At 45.6% G+C, this 26,390-nt stretch overlaps 1 protein-coding gene across 17 annotated transcripts in view; it reads right to left on the reverse strand.

Annotated features, from left to right (window-relative positions):
- The window catches only part of stxbp5l (syntaxin binding protein 5L), a 133,564-nt gene that overhangs the window by 15,989 nt on the left and 91,185 nt on the right, over positions 1-26,390 (reverse strand). For 4 of the 17 annotated variants that reach the window (XM_005925896.2, XM_042221791.1, XM_014334739.2 and 1 more), the window contains exons 9-20: positions 23,718-23,793; positions 23,292-23,446; positions 22,895-22,967; positions 21,773-21,920; positions 20,386-20,453; positions 19,784-19,824; positions 17,941-18,155; positions 17,665-17,846; positions 17,307-17,432; positions 15,238-15,389; positions 12,987-13,055; positions 11,986-12,051 (exon numbers count right to left, since the gene is read on the reverse strand). In XM_005925896.2, the coding sequence (XP_005925958.1) occupies positions 11,986-12,051; positions 12,987-13,055; positions 15,238-15,389; positions 17,307-17,432; positions 17,665-17,846; positions 17,941-18,155; positions 19,784-19,824; positions 20,386-20,453; positions 21,773-21,920; positions 22,895-22,967; positions 23,292-23,446; positions 23,718-23,793 (1,371 nt within the window). Of the gene's footprint in view, positions 1-863; positions 918-3,572; positions 3,711-11,985; positions 12,052-12,986; positions 13,056-15,237; positions 15,390-17,306; positions 17,433-17,664; positions 17,847-17,940; positions 18,156-19,783; positions 19,825-20,385; positions 20,454-21,772; positions 21,921-22,894; positions 22,968-23,291; positions 23,447-23,717; positions 23,794-26,390 lie in introns of all 17 variants that reach the window. The other 13 variants (XM_042221792.1, XM_005925895.2, XM_005925893.2 and 10 more) reach the window with 9 other exon arrangements.

Genomic DNA, 26,390 nt, shown 5'->3' on the forward strand with positions numbered 1-26,390 from the left:
GCGACACTGTGCTGACGTGCACATCCCACTCCACCCCCTCATCACACGCGCACAAACACACATCATCCACACAAAGGCACAAACACAATAGGCTCGAGCGTCTTCCTGTCACACAGGTTTCTATTGTTGTGGATTTTAAACCTTCAGCGTTTGCAGCTCTACTGTTTTTTTCAATGTTCGATGACGACACCAAAACTAAATGTGCTGCATTCAAAGTTTGGGTTTCTGTCCTCACCCTTCCTGCTGATGGAGCATTTACCAAACAGCAAGTCAAAAATCAGGAGGCACGTTTGGGGTTAGAGAAGCAGAAGTTCTGGGAGGCGACAGCATGCGTGGCACTGCAGAGGGAAACCTGAGATCTGCATGTGTGTGCAGCAGTTACAGATGTATGGGGTGGGGGGTGGGGGGGTCCAGTCAAAATGGAAGGAAGGCTGTTTAAGAGAGAAATGGGCCAGTTACAATGAGCGAGGTAGCAAGTGATCCAGCACCGCAGAGCAAAGCCTGTCAATGGAGGAAAGGTTGCATAAATCAGAGGATGGTCCAATCATGGTAAAGCGATAGAATGCCTCAAGTTCAAATATGGGCATGAGCTACAAATCACCTTTGTAAACACTTGCAAAATGTAGAGGGAACAAACACAGACGCTTTAAATCAAAACACACTGACGGGCAAAATGGACGAACACGTTAGGCCGACAGTCTCATGGGCTGGTTGAACAGGCGGACAGAGCAACAAGGAAACTGAAAGAGGAAAGTTTGAGTGAAATCCAAAAGTACTAATGCAACACAAAAGCCTAGAAACCATGAGAAAAGCAGAAACTCAAAGGAAATCAAGTGAAAACTGCTGGCTTTCGCCTACCGTACCAAGATCAGTCTTAAGATCTGTTGGCAGACTTAACTTTCTGCCGGGTCCCTTTACTGAAACAAAAGAATAGGAAACAAAGCACCAGTTAATCCCTTCAAAATAAAATAGAACAAAAAAGAAATCATGGAAGAAGAAAACAAAGTAGTCTGCTTCAAACGATGGCAAACCAAAGTGGGGAAAAACTGAAAAGAAACCAAATGAACAAAGAACATGCAAACTGGTGCACTTGCATGTTTGCAGGCATATTTTCAAAAAGCATGCTCCACTGTCATCCCAGGCCGGCACGATCAGTGATACTGAGTCAGCGCAACGGCAGGAAGTCTCGAGCGGACAGAGCGATTACTCAGTGATTAGTCATTTGAAGCAGGTGCTCTCTTTGCATCTCTTAACGTGTAAAGACTCATTCTGATGTTTTTAATCACTCTCCTCCTCAAGTCTGCACCTGGAATAATGAAGTCCGCTCTGTGGGCCTGGGATTTGACGTGGAAGCAACAAATGAACAGGGTGACACCACAAAGTGTCATAAAAAAACTAAGTCAGACACTGAAGGCAACCAAAATAACCACATACACATTTTGCAAGCATTTTGCAGTAAGGAGACAACTGCAAAGGTCGAACTCGAGGCGTCACGTGTCAGTTTCCCCTCAGGAAGAAGGCGGGATTTAGAAGACACGATCCAGCTGATGACCACGAGGAAAGAAAGCACGAAACACCTGCTTGATGTCATTCAGCATGTTTGCTGCACGGCCGACGCTGGCGGCTGAGCGTGTGATGGGAAACACTGGTCTCACCGGATCTCCGGTCATTAATTTGTTTGCATTTCTTCCGTGAACCTCGACGGACTTTTGAATAAGTGCTGCTAATGAGATAACAGATGAGGGCCGTGCTTGTGCGCTCTTCATAATAAACCAGAGTCACCAGATGCTGCTGCGACCGCACGAAAGGTGCAGCGTTGGAGATGCAACGACAGGAATTATGTTCTCATAATGAACCTGTAGCTCACAGATGCTTCCTCTGTTTAATGGCTCAGCGGCTGCATTAACACATCATAAAATGTATTTTAATCAAAATAAACCGGTGGGACTGATCTGTGGAGCCGAAGGGTCTCTCACTGTGACATGAATATTAACCAGCATGCACTGCACCCACTGGAATTCAGCACCTTTGGTTTTAACCACAGAGACGGAAAGTGGCGATGTCACGCGTTCACGTGTGTTCTGCATTGTTCTCGTGCACACAGTGTTTTAAAACACACGTGTGACAGTAACTGATGTCAGACCAGCCTCATCGCTGACCTCAGCACTCTGCTCATTACTCCAGGATTCACAGCAGAATGGAGCCTTCTTGTTATCCAGCAGCAGGTGGATCTTTAGAGTTGTTGTTGTGACCCTGCAGGTCGCTGCATTTGCAGCATTTCCATATTTATCAGCCTGTTTTTCTCGCCTGCACCGGCTCTCAGCAGGTAACGTCTTATCTGTCCACACAGACGGCGAGCACAGAGACAACACAGATACCTCTGAGAGACATAACTGCAGCGTCCATCGTACTTCCTGTGGCTCGTCAGGCCTCATCTGTCTTCTCTAACCATCCTGCTGCTCTTGTCACCGATCAAGGTGACACGTCTTGTGTCCAGGTTACAGTAATGTGCAGAGTGCTGACATCCCAAACGAGGCTAACACAGGACTAAACCTCTGATTAACTAACTTCTGAACATCCAAAGCAAGCTGAGGGCTTATTCATCAGAGAGGGCTCCATGCAGTTAGTCAGAGACAGCAGTGATGAATGTTAGCCAAGAGCACAGCAAGATAAGACAGCAGCTTTACTGACACGCAGACAGACAGAGACCCCGAGCGCCATCGCCAGGTACGCGAGCATGTTTGTGTTTAGATGTGAGCTTCCGGCGAAGGCGCGATGATTGATGTCAGACAGGCTGAAGCGCCGGTGCTGCAGCTGCAGCCCATCTGCCTCAGCAGCATTGCAGGATGATGAAGAACCCGAGGTCTGGACCCGCCCTCCACACACACACACACACACACACACATTACACATGCATACACACACACACACACACACACACACACACACACACACACACACACACACACAATGCACCAGCTGCAGTTTTCTGCACAAAGCATGGAGCACACTGAAGAGCAGCCACAGTCTGGAGTCCTGTAAGCCTGTTTGCACTGCAGGCTTCACACGTGCTGCGAGAGGCTTCGACCGCACTTTTCACATAGTGATGCTGCTGCTTGGTTTTATTAGTTCTCGACTGCAGATGCTTCATGCTGAACCGACCCATGACCCACCACAGGTGACGGAGGAGCCTCCTCCACCTGTGCACCTGCTGCTGTTTAACTACCGTCTACAGCTTCTATTATATATACAACATTTGTGCTAGCCAAAGAAATATGATTCGTTGTTATGAATTTACTGTGTCCCCATTGGTCAGTGAGCACGAGGTTTTATTTAAAGGCTGAATATGTTATATTGATACCTGTGCTTCAACATTAGTCAGTAAACGTCTGGCGCCCTGCTGATAGTGTTGCTCACAGTGTGGAAGCAGCGTTAGCATGCAGGTGCAACATCAAACAGCAGCCTAATTATCCCCTCTCCCAAAACAACGACACAAACAAAGAAAGAAAGACAGAAATTCCAAGCAGGTGTCCACGAAGAGGCTGAGATCCATGAAACACCCCTCCTCTTACCATTGTCCAGTAAGTAAAAGACTGGACTGCAGTGGCTGGCTCTCAGACTGGCCACAGGCTCGGGCAGGACGCGGGGGTCATTGTGAAGGGAGGTTGGGTAATGAACTGGAACAGGAGATCCAACAGAACAGACACAGACTTTTCAGGGCAACAGGGGAGAGACAAACACAGTGGGTGAACTGGGGAGAAGAGAAACTTGCAGGTAATAGGAAGGAAACAGTCGTGAGGTTATGTAAACAGAAGGTGTCATAAGAACAGCTGCATCCCACCAGCAGATACTGGGAAGGTCACATAGCCATCACTGCAACAAACCACAGCAGCACTGCTACTACGACTACTACAGCTACTTCTACCACACCACAGGCTCATCCTACAGAGCAGCATTTTCCAGGTAACTTTATCCTGGAGGCGGTTTAATCCAACCATGACCCGTTGCCGTAGCAACTCATATTACAGCCCTAACCTGTGCTGCAGCAGGTTACGTTCAACAGCTATGACATCACCACCTGCTAACCAATCAGCTCCTCTGAGGATTGTCCACAGGCCCTGGAGGATGGCTCAAAGCTCTCTGTGAGCAGAAGTCTTTCCATAAATATGGATAATATAATATGGATAATATAATATGGATAATATAATATGGATAATATTCCCTCAGTATTTCCTGTTCTGCAGACTAACCTGCACCATCCTAACACAGCAGTTTAAATTCTGTTCTCATGTCTCATCTTCAGCTGAAAGAATAAGAGTTCAAACGTGCTTACAGCCATTAAATATTCATTGAATAGAATCATGATTCTCCTGTGTCTGACTGATTGAGCTGTAATATTGATAAGTCTGTTAGCTGCCTGTACCCAGCTATGCCTTATTAATAACATGGCAGCAGTCTTTCTGAGTAAAGCTCACACACACACTCAGCACCTTTGATGCTAAGCTACTGCACACTCACAGGTCCCATTACTCACTTTGAGGAGGTGCTTTCTTACAGCTGAGTATTGTGTATCTAACCACGTTTGACCCAACGCTCACGCTCTGCAGGACAGGAGGACCAGGAGAACTTCAACATGCCAGCTGGAGCAGCCAGGGATTGAACCACCAACCTCCTGATTAGTAGACGCTCCGCTCTGCTGCACTCACTGCGGGTCTAATACAGTTTTATCCTCCACTGCAGAACCTGCTGCTGTGCTCCCAGTAGATGTTTCCATGTCTGTGACTGGTCCAGTTCTGCCACCCTTTCATGTGAATGAGCTTCAAACTGGTTTCATAAACTCAGGGTTAGCTTATCAAACTTATCACCTGACTGCCACATATCCTGGGTATGCTGCACAGGGCCCACATCACCACTACTTTACCCCATTTCTACTGTCTATCACTGCTTATACATACACACAACAGTTTTTAACCATCATTCATAAACTGACCTGGTCGGATCCTTCGTTCGGTGACACTATTGTCACCCGTGAGTAACTTTACTGTTTTGTTACCCCGATGCTGACACTGTGGCTGAAGAAGCCTCTGACTGCAGAGACATGAGTGACTGGTACCAGTGGGAACAGTGGACCTGTACAGCTGACAGAACTGCATCAGGGCAAGAAAGCAGATTTAAGTGACTTCAGACGTGGCAGCTTTTCACTGCACAACCATGTCATGGTCGTATGTCATTCACTTACAGAGGTTGGCCCCTCGGCGAGGTCAAAGGTCAGAGGTGAATGGCCAGACAGCTCTGAGCATGGTTTAAGCTCGAAGAAGACAAGCTGGGTCAGCAGGAGACCAGACTGGGCGCTAAGAACAGGAAACTGAGGCTACAACTCAGAGAGACCCACGAAAACTGGGCAACAGAAGATGGAAAATATTACCTGCTCAGAAACATTGAGAGGGTGGAGTTTATTATGACCACAGTGTACCATCCTGTGATGGATGCTTCCAGCAGGATAACACACCGCCTCACAGATCTCAGCCCCGCTGAGCATCTTTGGCATGTTCACATCACGGACGTGCAGCAGCCGTCTGAAGGCTTCCAGCACTTTGTGCAGTCTGAGCCAACCTGGTACCACAAGGTAAATGGTCTGTATTTATATAGCGCTTTACACAACCTGTCATCCACCCATTCACACACACATCCACACACTGGTGTAGCCACGGCCACCCTGGGGCGCACTGACAGAGGCGAGGCTCTGGCAACCTTCCGATTACGAGGCGACCTCCCAACTGTTGAGCCACGATCGCCCCTGTACTTAATGAAGTGGCCATAGGTCCTGTGTTTGTATTAGTGTGCACAGCAAAGCTGTTGGTTACCACGGTGCTGGAGGTGATGACATCACAGGGGTACGCCACACATTCAGACTATCGCTGGGCGGTGACATCATAAAAATATCTACAGAAGATTTGAAGGAAATGAAGAAACGCTGCCATCCAGTTTATATGTTTGTAATAAAATAATGTTTCTTTTTGTAGAACGATCTGCAGCTAAATTAACGTTCCTGATAGCGAGCTAATTTTTAATTTTGTGGCGGGTGTGAGGGAGCTGGGAAGCATCTCCCTCACTAAGGTGAAGAACACACTCTTGTTATGCTTTTATTTTGAAGTCCACTAACTGCTCCCACTTCTGAGGTCAGCTTCCTGAAGGCTCGATTCATGGGCTGTGTCCCAATTCAGGGTCTGCACGCTTGAAGTACGCATTTTAAGTGCGGTTACGTCACCGCCACGCGACGACGGCGGTCCCAATCTAAGTGTACTCCAAATGCGCCGTCGATTTCCCCAAATATCAAGCGTGGTCCGGTGCACGCTTCGTGGTCCCATATATCCCACAATTCATAGCGCGGCGGTGGGTGTGGAGAATTTTGCCGCAAAATACAGCAGAAGGGAGCGGCCGAAGAGGGTTTTTTTTCCAAACTTTATTGAAATCATAAAGCGAACAGTCAGTCATTCCAGTTCAGTTTGTACAGTAGACATACAAGGCAAATAAGAGTAACAATATACAGCACAATGAAATAAGAAGGATGAATAAATAAAGGATAGAAAAGAAAAAGGGGGAATGTGACAGACTTCATAACAACTTTGTACTTGAAAGTCGTGACAGCTCATTCATTAAACATTTCTGAATGAACTTCAATCAATGATAAACCTTTTTTATTGGAAGTTAATTTAAGAGAGTTTAAGTAATATTCAGTTTCAATCAGAAACAAATTAAATGATGGGGTTGAGTTTTGGAATTTACATTTATGTATGTGGAAGTTCCCTAATAAGATGGAGCGGCCGAAGAGTGAACTGTCAAAAGTACTGAATATGACGTCACTTATTTATGTGCGAATGTGTAATAATTAAAGTCAGTCATATATCCACAAACACAACAAGCTGAAAGTCAGTGATATATGTGTGTGTGTATGTATATATATCTCATAATAATCTGACAATACTATAATATTGGCCATATTATATTTACATTACCACAGTGAGATTGCTTTAGTCTCATGAACAGCATCAGCTAATTGTTATTTACTAGCTAATCTTAAATGACTGTTCAGCACAGACATGAAGCCCAACAATCATGTTTACAGTCCTGTGCTCTCAGCCTCAGATACTCAGCTAATCAAAGTGATGTCAGCACGAAACATTGCGTCTCCTTCGTTTCTGTCACACAAAGCTGTATCAAACGTTTCTCGCGGTTAGTATCGTGGTTGCTAGGCAACCTGAGCAGCGCGACGAAGCGTAGACCGTCCCATTTCACAAGCCTCTCACTTCCGCACTTCTCGTACTTATAGTACGCACCGTACGTAGTGCGCGTACTTCAAGCGTGCAGACCCTGAATTGGGACACAGCCATGGATTGCACACATGGCTAACGACGTTCACCTGGCTGTTTGTGGTTGTTAACCATCCACTGCTACAGCAGGCTTCGCTACATGTGTATTATTAGCTAAACACCATGGTTAGGATTTATGAAACTTCCTGGTTTAATGAAAAGTTTTTAACACTGCTGAATCTTTCATTTTACTTTTAATTTATTTTCTGATTTTAAAATAAAAACCACAAAACAAACAAAAACCTCCCGAGTGACCGTGCAGACGCGAGGAGCATTTAAAGGAAAGCATCAGTGATTTAAGCATGTGATGAATTTAACTGTTTCTCTGCAGGTTAATTAGTGCTTACATGGGTTTGTACATTACACAGACATGGCTGTAGAAAACCCTCCAGCAGGGTTTAGCTGAAAAATGTGTATTTAAGCTTCTTTTAAATGTGATCAAACCTCACCTTTCCCCTCCGGTGCTAAATATACCCCGTGGGGTCAGGCTTACACGTTTAGGTACAACCTGCGGTACCAGGTTGGCTCAGCGTGGACAAAGTGCTGGAAGCCTTCACACGGCTGCAGCGTGGGGGTCAGGCGCCGAGCACTCGCGTCTCGTCTTGTTAGTCCCCTTTTTGAGGTCAAGCCACGCTACAGCGACATGTACTGCTCCCAGAGGAAATCTAACACACGACCCAAACAACACACCTCAGGACATTAAAGAGAAGACAACGGGAAGGATGTGAAGGGAGACAGCTTTGAGGCTGGAGAGGGGCCAATTACTGGGCCTGATGACAAAAGAGAGACGGGAGGAAGGTCAGGAACAAGAGGGGAAAGCTGTGCTGAGAAGTGAGAGAGAAGCTCCTGTTATTGACACGTGGGGTGAATCGGGACGCTGCCTTAATAAGCTGTCCACAGTCTGTTTATGGCATTGAACAGATACAGCACAACAGGTGTGCCGGGGACAGGCGGACAGCCTCTAATGGCCACGGAGCAGGCTGAAGAAGATATTCAGCCGGAGAAAACGTGAACTCTGCACCTGTCGGCACAGCGCGGCGAGCTTTGTCTGCAGGCGCAACTTTTAATACATTTCACATCTGCGCTGCATTAATATGAATGAGTCCAAACCTGATTTAACTGACATTTAAAGCCGTTCTGCTCTCAGCCATTGCTGACATTTCTTACAACTATGAACCTCAGCCCCCCCTCCCCCCAGCGTTTAACCGTTAAAGCGAATCAGACACAATCATGCAGCGTCATGCCGCATCTGTCCACGTGCTTTTCATCCACCGCTCCGTAATTCTTCTCCTTTCCATCTCTTTAATTAACAAGCGACAGGCCTGTAATAGGACAGAATGACCGTGACCTCGTCCACATCACAATGCTGAGAGACTCCCCGCCACAGCAGCACAGAACAGCTCGTCCTGGATCTGTCACGCTGCTGTTATCCTCTCCTTGGGAGGCTCAAAGCCAAGGCTGCAGAGTCCACGTGAGAACAAACCGACAGTGTGTCCTGTGTGCGTTTACACAACAATCACAGGAAAACCATCGACGAGCAGACTGTGGACAGCTGAGCTAAATTACTGATGCATCCACAAAATGCATTTGGTGGGATTTTACGTTCGTGTCTCCTGTGGACACGGATCTGTGCTTTAAGTTACACAAGCGGATTTTTAATAAAGCTGTCACTAAACAACGGCTGGCGTATCGTTTTTAGCATTTGGCTCCATCTACCTGTTTATGTTTCCCCGTCAGGCCCACGTGGATCCGGTCTGACACCAGACTACATACATATACTGAAGGATCAACGACAGGACAAGAGGAACGGTCTGTGCATTGCTGGTTGGAAGGCAGGGATCAGTTTTCCTGTGAATGACTTTGGTGAAGAAGCAGAAAGCTTTGAGCTCCGAGGAAAAGACAAAAACATCAAACTGAGTATTTGCATGAAATGTTCGTGTGTACAGTCAATGAAAAATGAACCCCAGCAATGAGATCTCACACAAAGATCGACTGTAGCTGCAGTTTTTCTGCCACACAGAGAAACAAACATGAATTAAACAACTACTGAAATGTTGTTTTGCAGGTTTAATCGAGTCTTTGCTGCTTCTGAAGATTAAAAACACAGTTCCATTATCCTCCTTTCTTTAAAAGCCACCAAAGCACAATCAGCCGTCGAGGCAAACTGAGGGATGATACGATGACACAAAGTGCTTCGGCGTCTGTTTCCTCTCCAGGTTTTATGCAGTAAGATTACCTGATGTGGTACCTGAGCTCCTATAGTTCTCTGTTTCCTATCCTCTGTTTTTATTTTCCCGTCTGTTACATGAGCGTAGGAAACACTGAATATGATTTGGTTGTTTTTTAACCTGAGGCCTTACAAACCCGACAGAGCCCCGAGGACGCGGCGTGCCAGCCTGGCAGGGACTTAAGCACAGATCTACACACTCGTTTGCTCAGGTGGCGTTTCCTCTGAGACACACAAACACCTGCTGGGAAATGTTCTCATCTCTTCTTCATCCATTACACGTTTCTGCCTCATTGTCTTCAGCTGCACTGATCTCATCCAGAGACCAGCTTTCAGATGTGCTTCTGTCACATTTCCAAAGTGTGATGCTGAATCTCGAGGCCAGTGACATCATGATGAGCATGAATGCAAACATGAATACGTTTAGGTTTTATCACACTATCATCTTGTAGGAAGCATGTGTGCTGAACCGAGCAGTCACATGATGAAGGCAGTTTTCACAGGACTTTTCTCTCAGCAGCTGCTGGGATCATTTTCACGTTAGCCCCATTAGGACCTACGCTGGTCGACTCGCCACGCCTCGACTCGGATCGACTGGTTTTCCCATTACAGTCGAGTACTACCCGATGTGCGAGGTCGTCGTTGTGTTGCTAGACATAATTAGCGTGCGACACGGAGGCTAAAACGACGGTGGTCGTGGAGGTAACGACACTCCTGCTGCCTGGTCTGTGACCCTTCGTCAGACTCGGGGACGCCGTTGTTTTTTTGTAGCCATTTCCTCGTTGCCGGGTTTTTTTTTTAAGGTGGGAGTTTTGATTGAACAAACGCTCTCATGACTCATCGAGTGACGTCACATTTTACTACCTGCTCGGATGGCTTGAAACCCCGGCCTGTCGCGGTCCGTGGGAGCAGCTGTGGGGATTGTGTTTTGGATGGTTCACCGGCTCTCTCTTGGGCGGAGCCGCCCGCCTCGCACCTGAGCCTCGTTCGATCACAATGAACTATCGAAGCCAGCGCGACCTGCTACGGCTTTTGCATTAAGGAATCATCAACCAGTCGCTTCGCCTGCCTGTCCTCCTGCCATCCCCGACGTTCGTGAGCACTCGAGGAACCATTCCTCCCCTCGCACTCACCCTCTCTGGCTTCTCTCACAGAAACACCCCCACCGCCCAAAACTCTCCCACCTGGCCCTGCATGTAAGCTGACTGCACCCCTGTCCTGATTCACCTGCTCCCTTACCTGTTCACTAATCGTTCCTCCCTCTGGTACAGACTCCCACGGCTTCGATCGCAGCTTCTCAGAACAGCCTCCCTCATGAGCTTCTGTTTTTGACCGACCCCTCTGTAAATAAATCTTGTCTATAGTTCTCAGTGAGTGCGCTGAGTCTGCTTTTCGGTCCCGCCTTCGTGCGAATCCCAGTTCATGACAGCTGAGCAGGTACTATGACCAAGTGAACAAACCTTAAACACCGCGGCGAGTCGATCCGAGTAGGTGCTAACGGTGTTGACGACCCAGTTTCAGTCAAGCTTTAGTGGTTGGACGGGCAGTTCATAATCCACTCAGTGACTGCAGGTGATCCTCACCTCCACCACGGGGCTGACAGTTGGTTTGATGCTTGGTCTTCTCCAAATGTGTTGTTCTCGTGCAGCTTTGCAAACCTAAGTTGTGCTGCCATGTCCTTTCTCCTGCAGCCCTTCCATCATTTACCCTGCTGACCTGTAGAGTCTGGCGTGTTGTGCTAAAACCTCGGCTTCGACAGGTGCTGACGATCAGCTAACCAGGTGCAGTGATTGGCTCACCTGGCTGCTACTTAAATCCTGTGGTGAACCTTATCACAGGAGTCCAGGTGAAAACTTTCTTCTCGAGTATTTGCTACAAGTAATGATAACATGCCAGCCAATTTACAACTCAAAAACTTCAAATAAAAATAATGCAGTGTCAATGACACAAAATGAGAATCTAAACCACTCTGATGTTACTGCTGCTCATTAACATGCAGGCTCTATCTCCACTGCAGTCGGCCGTATCAGTGTTAGTGAAAGACAAACATGTCAAAGGAAACGACCGAGCCGATGGAGCGCGCAGCGCTCCTTCTTCTTCACCTCTGGGAAACACGGTCACCGCACGACTTCAGACTAAAGGACCAACCAGCTGAGACAAACCCGGTATGCTCCACTGAAGGAGTGCCAGCACTTCTCTGAAACAACAGTGAACAGAGTGCCGCTCTCACCACGTGACCACGCTCTGGTGACGAGGTGACCACAGGCTGTAACTCAAGTTTAAACACAAAGCGTCCCACCCACAAAGACTCAAAGACATTTGCATTCAGGGAATGAAGGATTGGAGGCTGCAGGTGCGTGTCTGTGTGTGAGTGTGCGAGCAGGTTACCTGAAGTGGGCGACTTGTTCCTCTCCATGTCAATCGACTGCTGGTTGTCAGTGAGTTCAGTAAGGCCTGCAGCAGCCGACAGGAAGAAGAAGCAGCACACGCAGGGTGTCAGATTATTTGAAGCCGGTCATGCAGATTAAGCAGACGTCTGATTGGTAGAAGTCAGCCACGCTAAGCCCAAAGAAAGAGTGCAGCTAGCAACAATGCTTCATCATTACATCATTCCTCCCGAGGTCAGCCTCGAATATTTGCTCTTTGCTTTTTATCAGGACTCAAAGTGCCTTGATGGGCAGAGTGGCTGATTACTGATGCGACCTGCACTACAATCAGATTTAACATCTTTTACCAGCTCGCATTAAAATTCAAAAAGCATGTAGTGCAAATCTCATGATGAAGTGGAATAAATATCGAACATACAAACAGCACACACAGGATCATATTCAGTCACATGCAGCAAGCACGAGCCGACATGGAGTCGTCTGTAAAAACTGCCACAAACACTGAGATTTCTAACTCGGCCCTCACTCGGCTGTTTGAAGCAGCGTTCATTAAGGACTCATTAACAGCCTCGCAGACTCGTCACAGCTCAAAACATTTGGACTTTTTTATTTATTTGTCTTCAGTCAAAGGTTCTGCCAAACATTGGTGATGCCGGTAGTTTATGCTGACGTTACAAATGGCTGAAGACACTGAGAGTTAAAATATACATCGCATGGATAATGCATTATTTATAACTGCGCTTGCTCTGCTGTCTCAAAGAAGTGTCTCTTCTTCTGCAAAGGACAGACTGCTGGACATGACTGTAACAGACAAAGCTCTGCAGGTGACGTCTCGCTTTATCCCAGTCATGTCTTTGGTTTGTCCTGGGCTTCGAGTCTGTGTCAGTTCTTGTGGCAATCATCTGTACCAAACATCATGTCCTACTATGTCCATCAAAACACCAACCCACACCCCCACACACATACACCGACTCCCCCGGCCTTTGGGAAGGCCCGACTTACTCTGATAGGATGTACGGATCCTTTTCTTTGAATCTGAATAAAAGTTAGACAGGCCGCGCATGCAAAACTCTGTCAGGCAGGCCCGCATGCCCACACCAGCAGCCACAGAGTCACCAAAGTAGGAGGGGGAGGAAGGAGTGGTGGAAATGAGGAGTGGGGTTTAAAGCGAGGAGAGGTTAAAGAACGGAAGAGCGTAAGTGGGGTGGAGGCAAAGGAAGAATGGCAGTAATGAGAAAAGAGGGGACGTTAGTGAGAGGAATGCATGAGGATAGAGGGAAGGGTGGATGAGGAGGGAAGGGTGGATGAGGAGGGAAGGGTGGATGAGGAGGGTGGGGGTGGGGAGAGAGAGGAGGCGGGGGGGGGAGAGAAGAACACACAGGCTTAGAGAGGAAAAGAAAGTGAGAGCAAGCAGCAAGTGAGATCGTGTCAGGGAAGGGCACAAGAAATACCCGCGACTCCAGCAAACCCAGAACTGCTGGTGTCACTGGGGTCAGCAGGGGACATGTCATTACCAGCAGCGCAGCATGGAAACCGAGCTCGTTGTCATTTAATCATCTGCATTGTGACATCATTCTGAGAAGTAAATGCCCACATTTGATGGCTGAACGCTTTCACACTCATACACGTGTGTGTGATGACAACAGCTAAAGATGTGGTGGGAACAGGAAGTGTTCAGACTGGGCAGCCGGCACTGGCCTTTTGGCTGTGCTCTCCAAGTCTGCTGTTGAGCCTTGTGTGAACCGGAGCACAGTAAGTGCCTCAGATCAGCGCAGCACCACCCGCGGCACAGAAAAGGGCATGTTTGCTCGCTTCTATTTTCCCTTCTGTCTCCACATTGATTTTAAAGCGCTCACACAGAAGGTGTAGGGTGCAACAGCATGTGAAAAAATCACCAGAGTATTTTCAGCTCACCTGTGGGAATTACGCAATGAAACGAGCACTTGCTGCAAGTTCTTCTGAAATATTTACCACCGAGTTGGTGGCTGGTCCAAAAAAAGAGTCGGCCTCTATTTTACACAGTGATTCCTAAACGGTGGGTCTGAATATCAAGCGCGTTAAATATAATTAAGATGCTTCAGAGGCCGTCAGGAGGAGGGATCAGAAACACCTGTGTGGCTCTTACAGGTCTAAAAACAACAGACTGAGAAATCAGATGACAACATGCATATGATGCCCATGTGGAATGACACGCAACCTGTTAACATGCACTTCATGTCACAGTGCAGCTCTATGACAGGCAGAGATGGGCAGGTGTGTGTTTGTGTGTGACAGACAGAGAGGAAGGACAGAAGATCCAGGCCGTCGTCGTGTTACAGATAGTCTGATGTTACTGTGTCGGTGTCTGCTCTCGTTTCCCCACTCGGACGGTTTTGTCCGAACTTCATCAACCATGAATGCTAACGACGTGCTAACTGCGAGGCTAATGTCACATTTTCTGTTTCCAGTCAGCTGAGAGGAGTTTAAACACCACCACTTATTCTCACTAGTTTTTAATGCTGTGCCTAAAACGTTAGTTTATTGAAGATGTTTTTATTTCAGCTGGTTTGTATTTCCTGCCCATTAAGCTCTCGAGGTCACTGCAGAACCATCCCGTTCAAAGTGGGACGTTATTACATTACACACTAAACACCTGCATTACAAACAAAGGCTCGATACGTCAAATCCCTGAAATCATTTCAGAAAATCCACTTTAATACATTTTGTTTCCAACAGTTTTCACATTAAAAGTTTTGGAAGTTAAATTTTGTTTCTAAAATAATAAGAATGCAGTTTGTAAAGAAACACGTTAGAAAACAACAGCAGGCAGAGGCCTGTTTTTAAATTAAAATAGATATTTATATATTCAATTAATATATATTAAATAATAATAAAAGTACTTTGTAATTATAATGTAACTGAATGTAAAATATTATGAAAACTAAGAGTCAGGGCTGAGTAGTGCATACTACCTTACATATGCTCTACTTCCCATCACTGTTAACAGCACCTGAACAGTAATGATTGATCAACAGTAATGATTGATCAACAGTAATGATTGATCAACAGTAATGATTGATCAACAGTAATGATTGATCAACAGTAATGATTGATTAAATATTGAAGGAATATATTGAAACTGTCATATTTGTCACGCACTAGATCAGAAGAGACAGAAAGAGAAGAAGACAGAGGAGCAGAGAAAAGATCAGATTCAGTGTCTGGATGGCGTGATTATGTTGCACACTGAGTATCAGGTGTGTGTGTGTGTTACCTGAGGTGGACTGCCTGTTCCTGCGGGGGGAACGGGTAAGGCGCTGGTAGGGGTCGGTGCTTCCGTACAGATCCAGTGTCGACATACATAATATGACAGTTTTTTGCAAGTAGTCCACCACCGCCAGGCCGTTACAATTCCCGAACGCCAGGCTGGACACGAACACAACGTCAGGAGGGAAGAAACAAGCACACACACACACGCACGCACACACACACACACATTAGAGTTGTGCCAACTAACATGAAAAACGCTGTCAAATTAAGCATGAATTAAACAGTCTGCTTTCATTCCATGTTTCTAATACTTCCCAGAATTCCCACACGACTGATCGTCACCTGCCATGCATCATATGGGCTCAAATTGTGGTCATAAATATTTTGCACTTGTAAATCAGTTTTGTATGTGTAAAAGCAGATTTGCGTGTGGACTTAGCCAAAAAATACGTGTGAAACTCTGCACTCAGGTTTCAAGTTACAAGTACGAATTTTGACCCTATTTTTCTTCCTTTCATCTGATTGGCCAATGTCACGTCAATCACAAATTTAACTATCCAATCAGAGAACAGGTGGGTTTGGCTGTCGGAGGGGTGCTTTATGGAGCTTCAGGTCCTGAGGGAATAAATGCCCTTTTACATGCCAGCCCAGCGTTTTCCTTCATCACTGTGAAGGAAAACAGTCTGTGGTCTCAGTTTGGTGATCTTTGTGTCACAGGTTTACGTGGAATACATTTGGTAAGTAACTTTCCCGACACTGCATATGCTACAATATTATGAGCACACCACACTTTCACTGACCCGAGCTACAAGGAGTAAAAATGTCCAATGGGAGCACAGCCGGCCCGTGGAAACCATTTGGAACAATCACTGTTAAAAAGCCTCATTAACTTATAAACATCTGGCCTGGACAACACATTCCCAGCAGCTGCAGCTGGACGATACGTTTCTGGGAACCACACGTGGATCGGGCTTTAAGCTTGAACCCAGAGGAGACAGAGCTGAGTCCTTATTGTGACATCAGCAGGAAAGCAGGCCGCTGTGCTGAACACGTCTCTCTGACATCCTGATGTTATTCTGCTCTCACCAATAATCTCAGGAATGTTTTTATATTAGTGCGGCTAAAGGAGGACTGTGTCTGTGTGTGTGCATGTTCTGCTCAGTATGTGAGAAAGGCATCAAAAAGCCGGATAATCAATTGCTGCAATTTCACTTAAGATATGAAAAGCTTCAGAGCAGAGATTCAAATGGTGCGACTGCCTCGACCCGCAGAGAGCTTTTCTGAAAACTCCTCTGTTATTGGTTTCTGCCCATAAAGCTTCTATTCACAGCAAAGCCAGACAAGTGGTCTCAAACCCTGCGAGCTCAGGAAGTCATGCAGCTCCCGTTCGACTTGTTAGTCCACATCCAGTAAGTTACTTTAAAAGAACAAAAGCAGGTAGAAGAAGACGATGTGCTCGTGTTTGTTGCCGCTCGTCACTGCGTGCTCTATTCGCTGCTATGGCTGCGGTCACAGGACATATGGTGTTTTTCTCAGCTTGGCTCGCAGGTGTTACATTTGTCAAGAAAGCTCGAGAACACATTTAAATAATTTGGTCACGTTACATTAACTGCTGGCAGTAACAGCAAAATTACAAAGCTTACACATGGCCCATTATCATATTTACATCCTCCCGCCAGCCTCACAGTATGATACAGTACAAATACTGCAAAGACCAACTCAATGCTGCACAAAGCGCATATACACAGACCAAGAGCAACTATAAACACATCTGTGTACAGCCGAGCCCTCTTACTGCCACATGCATGTTCTTCTCCTGTTGCATCACTGTTGCTGTTTATAATCTGGCTCTTTTCAGAAAATGAGAGTCAAATGTCCTCGGTCTGTGCAGGTTTGGTTCCCTGCACACTTCACAGCCATGCTTGTGTTGTGCACTGATGCTGTTTTTATTGGTGATGACCAAACATATGGAAATGGATAATACAAGCCTACTGTTTGCTAAATGTTCCTAATTTAGACTCATAGACAGACACAGAGCTGCTCAGGACAGAGGGTTATGCCTCTGAAACTCACAGGCCGTAGGCTGAGTTGATGTCCAGGCTGGTGATCTGCTGTGGAGGTTCACCATCTACCCAGAGGAGCTGGATGACCAACTCTGACTGGTAGCCAGGAGGAACCCGAACCGCCCGGTCCTTCACTCTGAAACAGATGAGCAGCTTTTATCAACAGCTAAGGAGGAATGATGTTGGAATGAGGAGTAACGGTCCAATTTACCCTCAAACACCTGGCAGAGCTTAAATACACAACACTGGCATGCACTGTAACGTGCCTCAGCAAGTCATTAGACCATCATACACCACCAGAGTGCTTTTCTTGACTTGATTGTACTTGAAGTCTACTGTGCTGCAGAGACGGAGGACTGCTATCTTACTTGAGGCAGGGGATGCTGTCTTTGATGCCCTCTGGTGTCCTGCTCCCTGGGCTGGCTGGGTGTTGGTGGTGATGGTGCGGTTGGGGTGAGTGGGAGCCGGGCTCTGAGAAGCTGGGATTGTTTTCATTCTCTGATGGAGAGATGACGTCGTCCGAGTCACACTGCAGACGCACCTCTAGAGACTGAAACATGAGAGGAGACTCAGGGAACGTGTCACATCAAGACTGGGCTTCACCTTCAGTCTCCGTGCATCACCTGACCACTTTAAGCACTCACCACTATCTGAGTGTTGGCATCATATTTGCTGAAACGATAGAGGATGATGTGAGCTGAGATGCCGACCACGCAGAACATGCGACTCTGAGGGCACCAGCTGACCATCTGAATAGCAAACGGGTCTTCTTCCACCAGCTCGGCGGCGCGGCCCTCGCCTGCCTTTGGCTTCTCGAACACTTTGGAGGTCTTCATCTTGTACAACATCTGCAGCGTGACTGCACAGAGAAATCTCAGTTAAAGCACAGTGCAAAGCGTGAAGTAAACGGCCATGTGCACGTGGTGATATCCCGACAGCTTTATGCAGTTTGCACAAATGTCTCGTCTCCACTTGGCGAGGCATTTTCACCCCGTACTGCTGCGATTGGCACAGCTGTACAAATGCATTAGACCAGTAATGTGTCTGGCTGAGAGGAGACTGGTTTGCACCACAGCCTTCTGATTTATTTTCCATTTAAAGCACATAAACAGATGCTGCACCTTTAATAAAGCTGCAGTAGTAGAAACGTGTGCACACAGTAAACCTGGAAGCGTGTGCTGATCAAAGATGGCGGGGATCGTACGAGTCGTGTTGAGCTATTACAAACATACCGAGGTCAAACACTCTGAGTCACGACTAAAATAGTCAAAAGACGACTGTTATTTCCACCTGGACTCATTTCTGTCTGGATCAGTGTGGTGGGACGACCACACAGAACACAGCAGGCTTCAATGGCAGCACATCTGACAATCATCTACTAAAATAAATATGAATAATAATGGAGTGGATTTATATAGCGCTTTTCAAGGCACCCAAAGCACTTTACAATGCCACTATTCATTCACTCTCACATTCACACACTGGTGGAGGCAGCTACGGTTGTAGCCACAGCTGCCCTGGGGCAGACTGACAGAAGCGAGGCTGCCATATCGCGCCATCGGCCCCTCTGGCCAAACACCAGTAGGCAAGTAGGGTAAAGTGTCTTGCCCAAGGACACAACGACCAGGACAGAGAGCCCAGGGATCGAACCGGCGACCTTCCGGTTACAGATACGATTCCCAACCCCCTGAGCCACGGTCGCCCGACCAGCCACAACATCTTCAGCACCTGCCTAATACTGTGCCATTCACCCTGAGCCGTCAGGACATGGACTCCACTACACCCTGAAGGTTTGCTGTGGTATCTGCACCAAAGTCCCACAGATGCTCAACTGGATTGAGATCTGGGGAATCTGGAGGTCAAGTCAACTCCTCAAACTGGTTGTTGTGCTCCTCAAATAGTTCTTCAGCCATTTCTGTTTTCAGTGCATTATCCTGCTGAGAGAGACCACAGCCATCGGGGAGCACCTTCTCCATGCATGGGTGTAGATGATGTGGAACAATGCTTGGATGGATGGTACGTCTCAAAGTAACATCCACATGGATGCAGGACCCAAGGTTTCCCAGCAGAGCATCGCTCAAAGCAACTGTCCCCGTTGGCTCGCCTGTGGTTCTCCATGTAAGCGACGCACAATAATCCGTCCATCTATCTGATTCATCAGACCAACCCACCTTTTTCCATTGCTCCATGGTCCATGTCTGATGTTACGTCTGATCGGTTTATATCATATGAACTTTGCTAAATAGATGTACGAAATGCTCTCAGCTGATCTATCATGTGATGAGGAATAAGCGCTGAGATCAGCTGATCTGAAGCTAAACCATATGTGTGCAGGTATGTTAGCTGTGGGTGAGTATGATTAGTCTGAACTCTTAGATTATGTCATTAAGCAATTAATGATATCACCCAGGTGATTGATTAACTGTGCTGTGGAACAAATGCATCGCTGCAATGAGAATGCAGGAAAGCTTGGTGCACAGGACTTACTTGCAGATGCGTCCCAAAACTTAATCGATCCGTCAGCATGCCTGAAAAAAAAATGTATTTAGTATGAAATTAATGACAACAAGTAAAACTTCCAACCTTCCCACTCACTTTTAGTCTAATTAGTCGTGTTAATGATTATTACCTCAGTAAATTTATCGCTGCATTTTTAAAACATCACACTGTTCATGAATCTGCAGCTCACCCGTCTTGTGGCTCACAGAGCTACAAAGTGAAGCTGGGTTCCTACTTCGTGAGAACTTGAGCATTTTTAGGTGTTTCCCGCTGTGCTTTCAGCAGTGAAACGTCTCCACGTCGACCTCAAAGTGCCGGACTGCCACTGATATCTGTGAGCGTTACCCAGAAGCAAACGCCACCCAGCGAGCAAGCTTCAGAGCAGGTTAACATCTCTGACAAAGGGGGCCTGCTCTCTGCTGGGGCTGGCACAGATAGAAATCAAATCTACGCAGCGCTATAAATGTAGAAAAACCCACAGTTGGTGGTTCTGTCACCGTGGCATGAGACACAGCTCAACTGTCCTTTTAAATGTGACGGGTGGTGTTAAAGAGGGGTCATCAGTATTCCTGTCAGCATTTCTAACTCACCCTGTGATGATGATCTCTGGATAAGTGTGGGAGCCTAATGTCCACGTCCCTCCACTGATTGGCCACTCCTGACAAAATAATCACAGCAGCACTGATTATTTTAAACACCCGGGCACATTACCCTTTCTTTCTGTCCCATTGTACCCTCGCTTTTCCTTTTGTTCTAAAACACAGGCTGTCATCCTCAAATACAAAACCGAATTGATTAAAAGTGATACGTGTGCTAATGATTACCTATAATTTAAAAAGTTCAACAGCAATTATTTTAGAAAGATGATTTTACATGACATATTATGAATAAAACTCCCTTCAGAGACCAGGATATACCAAAGAACCGAAGCGCAGACACACAGCTCTATACATATTTATACATCAGTTCTAGCATTGTATTTTCAGCACTATGAGGCGCACTTAAAATCCTTTAAGTTTCTCAAAAATCATCAGTGCACCTTCTGTATGAATTCTGGTTGTGCTTACTGACCTCGAACAGATTTTATGTGCTACACGGCGCTCAGAAATCTGTCAAAAATGTTTTAGTGCGACTTTGCTAAGCTACGAAGCCACCGCGTGATGGATTGTTGGAGCATTACGGAGGAATCTGGGTCCTAAACTCCGCTTCAGGTCCCAAAGTCAAACACTGCGGCATCACTGAAAGTTACAAACTGTCTAAATTCTTTCACCTTTAATAAAATGATCAGCATTGCTGCTTTACCAGGTGTAACAATTAAGTTTATCATCCAGGCATCCATGAAAACAGGAAGGTGGAAGTTAGCTCGCTAGCTTCCACCTAAGCATGATATAGCATGTTCTGACTGAGAGATTTCTGAAACGTACAGCTCTGCTGTCACTTCCAACATAATTGAAGACAGAAAACTAAACAGCAGTGACGTTTGTAGGGTTACTGAAGTTGGGCTAGCTGCTATATAATGATGTGCTACGTGACCGCTAGCGACACAGCTATGTTAGCCTAGCGTAAACACAGTGAAGCTGGAGGATGAACGCTAACTTTTTTCTACTCGATAAAAGTTAACGTGAGGGTTCCTGATGGTTAGAGACAAATGCAATCGCATGGCAGGATGCTGTAAAAGGACCAAACTTCAGTCAGGAGAACAACTGAGATAATCCATCCACAATACGAGGTTAGTCATTAATATACTGCAACAAGATGGGAACAGAGCAGCTGCAGAGAATTCAACATTAATGAATCAATGGTACAGAAGTGGAGGAAGCAAGAATGAGCTGAGTAAAGTTTGACTTATTTGACTGTTTTGTTTCGCTTAATGCGACTTATTGGTCCGAAAATACGGTATGCGAGGATTACGTAACACAAGAAAATCCTCCCAACATGGATCTGCACAGCAAAGGCCGTACTCTTCCCCTCCTTTACCTTCTGGCTGTAGCCAGTCTTCTTGTGTTTCGCTCCTATGGAGTAGAGGATGGGGATGATGTCTGGTGGACAGTCTGCGAAATAGGCCGTGCAGGTCACTGGCGACTCATGGATGTCCATGGGGTACGGGTTCTCAAAGACGGGGTAGCTGCAACAGGCAAGTACACGATGTGGTATATAGTAGACCTATGAACATGAAGCTATTCACAATCATTCCTCAGCTAATCGAAAGGAATAATTCCAGTTGGTCCTCCCATGGAGCCCACAGGAAGTGGACACGTTCAAAGGTCTGGATTCTTTATCTGTTCTCTAAGCAATAATAATTGAATGTGCCAATGACTCTAGCTTCATCTGCTTTATTGCCGATACAGTAAGATAAGAGCGACTGGTTCTTCACTAAAAGATGTAGAGGGGTGTTTCTGCAGAGCTCCAAATTCATGCCACTCCTTACTTATAATGAAGCATTTAAATACAATTAACCTGATTTACTTATAATGAACAATTTAAACACAATTAGCTCCTAATCAATGAGCTCAAAGACAATCTGGACATGTTTAAACTACTTTAGGTGTTATCAGGAGACATTTATATCTAACAGCTGTAATTAGCTAACCTAATTAACCAGGAAACTTCATTTATACCCGAGCGTTTTGCTACTCCTCAAATGTATGCCTAGCCTAGCCTTGGGTGTTAATCTGTCAGGACATCATCGCCGCGTCCAGCTTCAATCTTTTATAACAATGATAGCGAGTTAAATCTACCCACAGAGCATTGAGCTGTGCTTGTTCAAAGGATAACCTCTTTGGCAGTTTTTACACAGGATCTTATCAGACCTCTGAAATCACAACAAAAGCACTGAACTGTTTCCCTTCAAGACATTGAGCTGCTGAGAGCAGCTTTCTGATAGATCGATACAATTAATCCACAAAAGTCCAGAAATTAGGATAGTCCACATATGCTTATGGTCATACAGCATTATACGCTGATACCTCTCTGAACTACAGCTGCTTTCACTTTGTTGCTGAATGTAAGAACAGTTTCACTCTCTGAGTGATATTCCTGCACACGCGATGGTGTGATTCTGGTATATGATGTCTTACTGTATGATTCACGGTGACGTACTTGCTCTGTGTTAGATCCACCACGATTAAGTCTTTCTCCAGAAGCACGACCACAGCGTAAGGCTCCTGGACCTCTGTGAAGGCCAAATGCAAACAGAAAGATGGAGAGGTAATGCTAGTTACCACGACAACATCAAGGAGGGACGCAAATTTAAAATCAGCTGAAATTCATATAAAAATGACTCAACGTCAGTCGGTGGTAACACTTGGTGAGTTTTAAGGAAGCGTGCTCTTGTGATTTCCACATTATGACAGGATTACAGGAGAAGCCGATGGCACCGAGCGGGTGAAAAACCCCCCGTGGCTGAAAACCACATTTCTCTGAAAGGCTTCAAACTCACTGAAGCGAGACCACAAAAAGGGACACAGCTCTTGTAATTGAATCGGTACGCCCTTACCGTTGTTGTAAGGAGTCTCGCACAGCACCATGAACTCTACTATGGGGTAATCCATCTCCAGCACAGTGATGGCTTTGCCGTGCATGATCGTCAGTGCCGGCCGTCGTCCCGCCTTGTCATATGAAAGACCCCCAGAGAAGATAACAAAAGGCTCACTGTTGTGAAGGAAGAGAAGGGATTTAGAGATGCTCACCTCGACAAAGCAGAAAGAAAGAATGAGCAACAAGTAAAATGAAACACGCTCTTGTTTCAAATCGAATTAAACGCCAGTGATCGATGAAATAAGTGACGCATACACAACGGTTGTTTGTTCCTGTGAGGACTCAAAAGAAATCTTTAAATCTCATCTCAGAGGTTAATATCAATAAAAAAAATGCGGCGCTACGTCTGTGCAATCAGGAAATGAAATGTTTAAGACACACGCACCTGTTCCTGCAGGTCTTGTATTCCACTTTGAGAATTGGTTTGCACGACTCCTTCCTCGCATCCTTCTGTATCTTTCCTGCATCAGAGGAAAAAGCAAAGGAAGAGCAACATGTACAGATTAAATTATAGTTCCATAATAAGATGAGAAGATGTAAGAAGAAAAGCTGCTGTTCACCTGTTGTTATGTTCATGTTTTTCCCTCTTTTAAGCTATTTGGAGTTGCTACCTGCTGCTTTGTGAAAGTGACCAATGCACGGCTCTACACTGTGTTCATAATGTTACACAATGTGAGCATAATCAGGACATAGTGCGCCACAGGAACCCCCTTGAAGGATCAAATTTAGTCTCATTTCCAACTGGAGTTTTGTGTGTTTGCTGTGTTTCCAGGTCCTCTCTTCACTGAATGACAGTCCATTATCAGAGTTAGCGTATTAAAGGGAGTAATTCATGCTTCTCATATTAACATCTTTGAAGAGAAGGTCTCCTAGCTTGGAGGCAGTGAAACCTTGAATTCTACCTTTCAACAAAGGCTCAGCACTTTCTGAACAAATGAAAGAAACATCATTTCTAAACTGTTGGAGCTCTGCTGCAGCATCTTTTATTGAACGCAATAAAAGGAATCATTTTAAGTGTACCTGGATTCTCTGAGAACAACTCGTCCTGTCGCAGATTTCTTCACATCATCATTATGAAAAGTGGCTATAAAAAGGTCATTTTGGTGCCCTTATGTACAGGACATTGTGCTTAAAACAGACAAAGTGTTGGCTGTAAAAAGTGAGAAACTTCTGATAGTTTAGTTAAAACACTACGCTGGCCAAAAAACTAAAACTTCTGGTTAATGGTGCTCTGCAACAGCCTGGCCTGCTGAGACCGGCTCCTTTAATTGGATACACCGTTAAGAAAATGGACGGATGGTTTCTGAACTATGCTCACCTATCCAGGTACAATGCTCATTACCTACATGTCACTGACACGATTGTAGCTGAGAAACACAAAAGGCAAAGAAAGCCCCAGTCGTCACCGAGCTCTGCATGAAGCAACAGCTCAGCAGGTAAGTAAATGATGGAAAGCCAAACACACGTGTAACATCTGTGGTTAAGTATTTAGAGCACTGTGCTAATTGCTAATTTAAATAAGCTAAAATTTGTGAGCATATTTGGCAGCTTCAGCATTTTTTTATAAATAAATAACAAGATGATGGATTTTTGCCCGACTGTGAAGAAGTCGACTCAGCTGTGTGACAGAGGGAACAATGGCGAGTGATAACAGGTATGCAGAGGTTAGCCTGGAGTGTTAGAGGGGCAGTGTGACATGTACGGCTACAGGTTCAGACATGAACAGCAGTTTCATGCTTGGAAGAAGACAAACATCCATAATTCTCTACAAGAAGTCGATTCTGACATTTAAAAGATGTTCAAACTAAATACTGAATCAGACTCATTCAGAGTCTTTGTATGGATCTGCATAGGCAGCATGCTAATGCTAATCTAGCCTAGAAGAAGCCAGCAGCTGCTTTTTAACTTTCTTTGTTGTCAGTTTGTGTTCAAATGCAAAAACTAAAAGAAAGACGGTGTCCTCATTAGGAATTTGTGTCAGTGTGTGGGAACGTAGCCTTGGGTTTACAGAGTTAATTGATAATTATGAGATAATGAATTTCAGGTCATATTAACATGAAAGTAACAAGTTCTCTGATGGGTAATTAAGTAACATACTCCATTACCTCTAAGGAAAGTAACAAGTAATAAGTAATGCATTACAAATTAGTAGTAACTTATTGTCATATTGAAGGAAAACAAACACATAATAAAATCAAACTGGTTTTGATTTCTGGAAGTAAAGTACGTTTCCTTACAGAGGTCACAGATAGGTGCTAACTAAGCTAATAGCGCTCTGCTAGTTTTGAGCTATTTCAAATCACTCAGCTGGACATGTTTGTGATATCGGAGCATTTGGGAGTATATTTAATCCAATTCTTTGATAACTAAGATGCTGCTCTGCTGTGAGCTCAGTGAAGTTTGTTGCCTACTACACACTCAGACTATGGACACACCATGTTAGTCACGTTAGCTAGCATTAGCTCAGTTAGCACTCCTTCCCCTCACTTAGCCTCTTGCTACTAAAAGCCCGAGGTGCTGCAGTCGAGCCGTTTAAATGCTGAATTTTAAACCCTCACAGTTTTTAACTCATTTATTTATAACTAAAAATGTCCGACTATATCATTCTCAGCAAATAACATTTTAACTGTTTACTCTTCTTCAGCTTTATGTTCTTAGTTGACCTCTACTCATTTTCATGCCTCCCTTTCCTCTTCCTCCCGTTTTCGCCCTGAGTGACACTAAATATCTGACAAATAAACGATCTGCTGGAATTCAGCTGTGCCCCCCTCCCCGTCAGCCACATCCTGCCTGCTTTTTGCTTTGTGATTTTGCCTGAGATTACAGCTCACAGCAAGAAAACACAAATCTGACGAGTTCGGTGGGCCCTGCATGAGAGGAAGCCGTAGGGAGACACGGCAGAAGAGGAGGCAGATTTCACCGAGTGTGGAAATCAAAACGAAGCAGCAGCGAAACGCCGCACATACGACAATCACTGCTGGATACAGCACAGTCTACCCTAAATGTGCAGGTAACCGAACATGACTGTTGGTGAATGAGACTGAACGGTGGCTGGTTA

The sequence above is a fragment of the Haplochromis burtoni genome, unplaced genomic scaffold (assembly GCF_018398535.1).
Source record: "Haplochromis burtoni strain Fernald_Lab_line unplaced genomic scaffold, NCSU_Asbu1 Contig_74, whole genome shotgun sequence".
Taxonomy (NCBI): domain Eukaryota; kingdom Metazoa; phylum Chordata; class Actinopteri; order Cichliformes; family Cichlidae; genus Haplochromis; species Haplochromis burtoni.